Below are 6,855 nucleotides of genomic sequence, written 5' to 3' on the forward strand. Positions count from 1 at the left end.
TTCCATCTGGATGTCTGTCTGTCGCTTTGGCTATAGGAGTTTTGGATATACTGGATATATTGGCTTACATATGTAAATATACCTCACTGTATAGGGTATCTCTTATTCGAGCATTCTTTTTGGTTTCTTGGTCTCGTCTCGCTATAGAATATATTTATTTTTATATATTTAGTCCAACTACATAAGCTCACTATATAGGGTATATCTCAGTCGAGCACTCCCCACAATAGTTGGTTTCTCGGTATTGCTATAGCATAAATTTATATATCACAGTTATATATTTGTGTAAACTTCATTCAATAGAATGCCTGACATTAATCGTTTTTAAAATAAATGTAAGAATTCACCCATTTTCAGAATTTGACATGCGATTTAAATTCACACAAAACTGAGGCTTTTCGCTGTGCTGCTCATGAAGCAAACCCATTCAACTATATACTTTAGAAGCCTGCATATCATGACTGACTGGGTGCTAGAAAGCTATCTCTTACAATATATTATTTATTCACGTTATGAAAGAGCTTTGCTAGATTCCACCCGCAACTGTGGAAATGAATAGGAAGTGGTTGTTGAACAAGTTGTTGCTTATAATTTGATCGGCTTGAAACTCATTTTCATTGACCTTTATGAATGGATTACTGAGCACCAACAACGGATTACCACTATCGTTTGGATTAAGGAATAAATTGTTTTTGCCTTTAAAAAATAAATGGCATCCTCATATTACGAATCAAATTCAAGCTGAAAAGATAATATATACATAGATAGTCTAATACATAATATATATATATATATACATATCAAATAGAATCAAATTGAAAAAACAAACATTTCGAATCGAAGGTATATTCTTCATCAAAAGTATGCTACGCTTTTTAATTGAGCAATTTCCATATAATTTAGTGCGCCGCCCAAAAGTATGCACTGCTTTTGCAGCTGGCAGCACAGGGTGTTTCGGTACCCTATCGTGATTTGTGCTTGCAAAGTTTTTATTTAAAACCAAATTTCGTAACACTGAACTGTTGCATGATATTTATAAATAAAAAATAAATTGCTTTTAGCTTACACAGATTTGGTCAAGTAATTTAATTGAACAAAAATCGATAACAGTTGGCCAAGACAGCCCTAAACTTTGCAGAGCGCAAAGTTGGCCAAGACCGGTTTTTCCTCAATGGCCCACAAGTGTTGTGATTGTGGGAGAATGAGGGAATGCCAGAAGAGAAAGCATTCTTGTTGCACGCCAGCTTTGCCTGTCTCTGTTGACGTGTGCAACAGCTAAAATGTAAAAGATCTTGCTGAAATTATATACACATATACATATATATATACATATATATATAATTATTCACTTTTCGATATAAAAACATGGCCGCAAGTGTTGTTAAGGCGCCCAAATGCACAAGGAAGCCAAAAGATTTGCCCAAAACAGAGCCAGCCCGGCTCAACGATGACAATTGGTAAGTATGCGCATAAACAAATGACCGAAACAACGAACTTAATGTGGACAATATGAATTTCTAACTGTTCGTCAATCAGGCGCTGGTGGGCATTCATGGGCGCGGTGCTTCTTATTACCTTTGCCACACGCTTCTATAAGGTAACCGAGCCGGATCATATCTGGTAAGTGCTATACGCTCTCAATAGACCCAAACTGTAGCCAAGTGTATTAATGCTTTCAGTTGGGACGAGACGCATTTCGGCAAAATGGGCAGCTGGTACATTAACCGCACCTTCTTCTTCGATGTGCATCCGCCGCTGGGGAAGGTATGTGTTATAGATAGAATAGAATTTTTTAACCATGCACTGTAAGAAATGTTTACCCTTAAAATTAACGAAATTAACATATCAAGAAAACTTTCACGTTGAAAGAGCAAAATTTTGCTTGTGTTATTTAAATTTTCAATTTCAGAAAGTATTTAAAATTAAGTGTAATTACGCCTAGATAGTTGCAAATATTTAATTTCTGTTGATCAAGTTCAAGCTCCTTCTAAAGCAAACTCGCGCTAAAACTCTTTGAGAATCATAAACCTTTATGAAAAGTTAATAAAAAATAAGAGATACAATCTCATCACTTGCTTCCTCTCTCCCTCTCTCCCTCTCTCTCTCTCTCTCCCTCTCTCTCTCTCTCTCTCTCTCTCTCTCTCTCTCTCTCTCTCTCTCTCTCTCACACACACTCGCACTCTCTCCAGATGCTGATTGGTCTTTCCGGCTATTTGACGGGCTACAACGGAACCTTTCCATTCGAGAAGCCTGGCGACAAGTACAACGAGACGCGCTATCAGGGCATGCGCTATGTGAGTACCGAGTTTGAATAGTTTGTGCCACTTGGCCAGCTAATCTGTTGCCTTGCAGTTCTGCACAACGCTGGGCGCACTCATCATGCCCATGGGCTTCGATACCGTCTACGATCTGACGCGCTCCCACGAAGCGGCTCTGCTGTCGGCCGCGTATCTGATCTTTGGCAAGTAGAGTAGAGCTTCGCAGCAAACCCAATCTTATCGAGTGCTCGCGCTCTTTTTGTAGATGTGGGCATGCTGACGCTTAATCAGTACATACTGCTGGATCCGATACTGCTGTTCTTCATGATGGGCTCGGTATGGGGCATGGTCAAGATATCGAAGTGCACAGCCGCGGGCGGCTCCTATACGGCACGCTGGTGGCTGTGGCTACTGCTCACCGGGACAATGCTCTCCTGCACGATAAGCGTTAAGTTTGTGGGCCTGTTTGTGGTGCTGCTGGTGGGTTTGCACACGGCCAGCGAGCTCTGGATGATACTGGGTGATCTGCGCAAGCCCATTGTGGAGACGGGCAAGCAGATAGCGTGCCGCGCTGTGGCGCTCATTATCTGGCCCATACTGCTGTACACGTTCTTCTTCTACATACATCTGAGCGTGCTGAATCGCAGCGGCAACGGGGATGGCTTCTACAGCTCGGCGTTTCAGTCGAGGCTTATTGGCAACTCGCTGTACAATGCGAGCATGCCGCGAGACGTGGCCTACGGCTCCTTGGTGACCATCAAGAATCATAAGACTGGCGGCGGCTATCTCCACTCGCACGCTCATCTCTATCCCAAGGGCAGCGGCGCTCGTCAGCAGCAGGTGAGCGGGCACAGACAAACTGAGAGCTGCTGGCATCTATAAGATTGACTCCTCTTACAGATCACCACCTATACGCACAAGGATGACAACAACATCTGGCTGATCAAGCCGTACAACAAGCCAGCCCTGCCCAAGGACGAGCTGCGTCTGCTGCAACACGGCGATCTGTTGCGCCTGGAGCATCTGGTGACCAAGCGCAATCTGCACTCGCATAGCGAGCCGGCGCCCATGACCAAGAAACACCTCCAGGTGACCGGGTACGGCGAGGTAAGCAACAAGCCTAACCATAGTTCCTGCTCAGGTTTAACTTTTTATTTTTTTTTTTTTCGGGCGGCGACAGCTGGGTGTGGGCGATGCCAACGATGTTTGGCGCGTGCTCATCGTGGGTGGCAAGCCCAATGAGACCATACACACGGTCACCTCACGGCTCATGTTCGTCCACTATCTGCAGAACTGTGCGCTCACGTCCAGTGGCAAGCAGCTGCCCAAATGGGGCTTTGAGCAGCAGGAGGTCTCCTGCAATCTGAACGTGCGCGACAAGAATGCTCAATGGAACGTGGAGGACAATCAGCACAAGCTATGTAAGCAGACAGCTCTATAACTAATCCACAATAATGCCCATCTCAATCTCTCTCGCTCTCTGTTGCAGTGCCCAGTGTTAGCTTTAGCATCTACGCGCCGGGCTTCTTTGCACGCTTCCTTGAGTCCCATGCGGTCATGCTCCAGGGCAATGCTGGCCTCAAGCCCAAGGAGGGTGAGATCACAAGCCAGCCCTGGCAATGGCCCATTAACTATCGGGTACGTATACTGAGACTATGCAACTTAACTCCGGGATTTTGCAACTGCATCAAAACATACCCCACAATCAAGTCCAGCATCAAGTTGAAATCTATAATCCATTCTTTTTCTTCTAACAAGGGTCAATTTTTCTCTGGCACCAGCTATCGCATTTATTTGCTTGGCAATCCCATCATCTGGTGGAGCAATCTCATCTTTTTGCTGCTCTTCGTCGTCGTCTTCCTGTACAACGCCGTGCTGGAGCAGCGCCGTGCCGGCCAAGCAGCTCTCCACGCCACTGGCCAGCCCGAGGAGCTGGCTGCCACAACCGAACTGTGCAGCTGCTGTCCAGCTGGCAGCGATCAGCAGAAATCAGCTGAGGACACGACCACAACTGGACTGAGTGACTCGGCCATGTCCTTGCGGGCAGCTGCCTGGCTGTTTATCGGCTGGTTGCTGCACTACTTGCCCTTCTGGGCCATGGGTCGAGTGCTCTACTTTCATCACTATTTCCCGGCATTAATTTTCAACTCTTTGCTCACGGGTAAGTGCCTGGCTAACGAAATGTGTTTAGTACTTTCTAAGCCTCGGGTAGCGAGAGCAGCTCGGCTAGAAAACTTTATCATGGCATAGGTGATACTTTGGGCCAAAAACTTTATTTCAACCCAATATCAGCATATTGCCAAGACTCAAAACCCATTTCCATTTTCCATATAAAAGGATCTTCGAGGCACAGGGTATCTGGCAGTCGGTCATTACCGACTAGAGCACTGTTTTTTCCTCTTTTAACTCGAATGTCCTTTGATTTTTTTTAGAAAACTCTTAGGCCTTTGCTCTTATACTAAAATACCAAATTTTCTCCGTTCGCTTTTAAAAACCATTTAAACTTTTCTCTTATATTTTGACCCTCTCTTATTCTCTTCTATATTAGTTCTTATATTTTAATTCCAATGTGCCGTTTTCTTTTAGAAAAATCTTTAGACTTTGCTCGTATATTTCTACTCGGATACTTTATGATCTCTTTTAGACAACGCTTCAGCCTTTTCTCTTATATTATAACTCGAATGTTCCTTAAACTTTTGTAGAAAACTCTTATATTTAAGCTCGACCTGAGTTCTCTTCTAGAAAACTTCAGACTTTGCTCTAATATTTTAACTCGAATATCCTGTGCTCGCTTTTGGTAACACCTTCAGACTTTGGACTTCTTTTTACACTTTGCTCTTATACTTAAGTTCGAATGCACTGCGAGCAATTATAGAAAAGTCTTCTGCCTTTGCGCTTATATTATATCTCGAATGTCCCCCAATCTTTCGTTGAAAGTTCTTCAGACTTTGCTCCAATAATTTCACTCGAATACAGTGTGATCTCTTTTGGAAAACTCCCGGCTTTTTATACCCTGAACCCATTAAAAATAGGTATAAGGGTATATTGTATTTGTGCGAAAGCCAAATGTATGTAACAGGCAGAAGGAAGCATCTCCGACCCCATAAAGTATATATATTCTTGATCAGCACCAATAGCCGAGTCGATCTAGCAATGTCCGTCCGTCCGTCCGTCCGTCCGTATGTATGAACGCAAGGATCTGAGAACCTATAAGAGCTAGAGACTTGAAATTTTAGATGTAGATGCTCCTAGTTCCCGCGCAGATGTTTCCGATAATCGATAACTTACTCCGTTTTTAAGCAATCGATACAAATCGATATCGATATCCTGTTTTTTGGGTAATTTTGGTAAATAATTAAAGCTAGAGTGACCAAACTTGACATATAGCTTCTAAAATAGAATATATATGCATTTAATGTTGGAAGAAGAGGGTTCAGGGTATCCCCTAGTCGGGAGCTCCCGACTAGGACCTCTTACTTGTTCTTTTATATTTTAGCCCATATTGTCCTGTACTCTCTTTTCAGGCATTATGTTCAACTACATTATACGATCGCTGCCCAGGTGGCTGCAGCATGTGCTGCTGGGCACGTTGCTCTCGGTGCTTGTCTATAGCTTTGTGCTCTTCTCCCCGCTGGCCTATGGGATGAGCGGGCCGCTGGCGAATGAGCCCAATTCCACGATGCACAACCTCAAGTGGCTGGCGACGTGGGAGTTTTAGTTGAACCAATTGACACATGCGGCTTGTATAGAAAGAAGCATATTTTATATATATAAAAATAGACAAATGCGCTTAAATTAAATACATAAAAAAAAAAATATTTTTTAAATAAAAAAAAAAATCAACATATCCTAGCCGTACGAAAATAAAAAATATAGATAACCACATGCAAGTTATAAATATAAATTAAGCATTCGCATCAGTCGAAGATGCCCAACTCGTCGAATCGTCGGAGTGCATAGCGCAGGGTATCGGCGGTGCGTGGATTTGATGAGAACATCAGCTGCACCTTCTTCTTGGCGAAATCCTGATCTGTAAGTGCCTCAATGCTTATGTCAAAGGAATCTTCCTTCATCATGGTGACCATGGGCAGAAACGCGTACGACGAAAAGAACCCATACAGCTCCCGCGCATGGATCTCCTGCTGCAAGTCCGCATAGCTGGGCACAAACTGTGAATGCATCCGCTCTAGGCTTTCACGGAGTGAGGCATAGTAGGTCTGTATGAGAAACTCGCGCCTGTGAATCAGCACGTCCAGCTGAACGCTGCTGTTGAGAAAGAAATTGATATCGCAGCCGGGACTACCAAAGAAGCTGTTCTGAAAGTCCACCTGCAAGCAAACGGATACTATAGCACTCGCACTGGCCAATGCCAACAGGCTGGACACTCACGAAGATGGCATCGATGGGCTTTGTGGGCAGCTCGTCGTGGTATTTGTACATGAAGTTGTTCACCCACAGATCGCCGTGATTTAGCACCGTGATTTCGCCGGGCGTCGGCCGGCCCGTCATCACCAGGTTCTCCTTGATATTGTCGCAATGGCGATGCAGCTTAACCGCCAGCTGCTCGTAGCCGGCCCACTTGGCCACCACATTGGCC

The 6,855-nt window shown here is 44.2% G+C and overlaps 2 protein-coding genes across 2 annotated transcripts in view; one reads left to right on the forward strand and one right to left on the reverse strand.

Moving 5' to 3' along the window:
• Positions 1 to 1,186: 1,186 nt before the first annotated feature.
• Positions 1,187 to 6,110, forward strand: tw (Protein O-mannosyl-transferase 2). The gene is made up of 11 exons (XM_002054922.4): positions 1,187 to 1,457; positions 1,537 to 1,620; positions 1,680 to 1,764; positions 2,190 to 2,294; positions 2,353 to 2,461; positions 2,524 to 3,098; positions 3,159 to 3,365; positions 3,439 to 3,679; positions 3,748 to 3,896; positions 4,017 to 4,419; positions 5,783 to 6,110. Exons 1-11 carry the CDS (start codon positions 1,366 to 1,368, stop codon positions 5,974 to 5,976), a joined length of 2,244 nt encoding a protein of 747 aa, XP_002054958.3. The 5' UTR covers positions 1,187 to 1,365; the 3' UTR covers positions 5,977 to 6,110.
• LOC6631435 (uncharacterized) overlaps positions 6,000 to 6,855 on the reverse strand; it is a 1,735-nt gene continuing 879 nt past the window's right edge. The window contains exons 2-3 of the mRNA XM_002054921.4: positions 6,648 to 6,855; positions 6,000 to 6,586 (exon numbers count right to left, since the gene is read on the reverse strand). The exon at positions 6,648 to 6,855 is cut by the window's right edge and continues 104 nt beyond it. Of these exons, the coding sequence (XP_002054957.2) occupies positions 6,176 to 6,586; positions 6,648 to 6,855 (619 nt within the window). The 3' untranslated portion in view covers positions 6,000 to 6,175. The remainder of the gene's footprint in view (positions 6,587 to 6,647) is intronic.

This window comes from Drosophila virilis, chromosome X (genome assembly GCF_030788295.1).
Source record: "Drosophila virilis strain 15010-1051.87 chromosome X, Dvir_AGI_RSII-ME, whole genome shotgun sequence".
Classification (NCBI taxonomy): Eukaryota; Metazoa; Arthropoda; class Insecta; order Diptera; family Drosophilidae; genus Drosophila; species Drosophila virilis.

Coding starts and splice junctions, on each gene's coding strand:
- tw (XM_002054922.4), top strand. CDS start 1,366: ATGGCCGCAAGTGTTGTTAAGGCGCCCAAATGCACAAGGAAGCCAAAA. Junction 2,295..2,352: donor GCTATCAGGGCATGCGCTAT/GTGAGTACCGAG, acceptor GTTGCCTTGCAG/TTCTGCACAACGCTGGGCGC. Junction 2,462..2,523: donor GGCCGCGTATCTGATCTTTG/GCAAGTAGAGTA, acceptor CTCTTTTTGTAG/ATGTGGGCATGCTGACGCTT.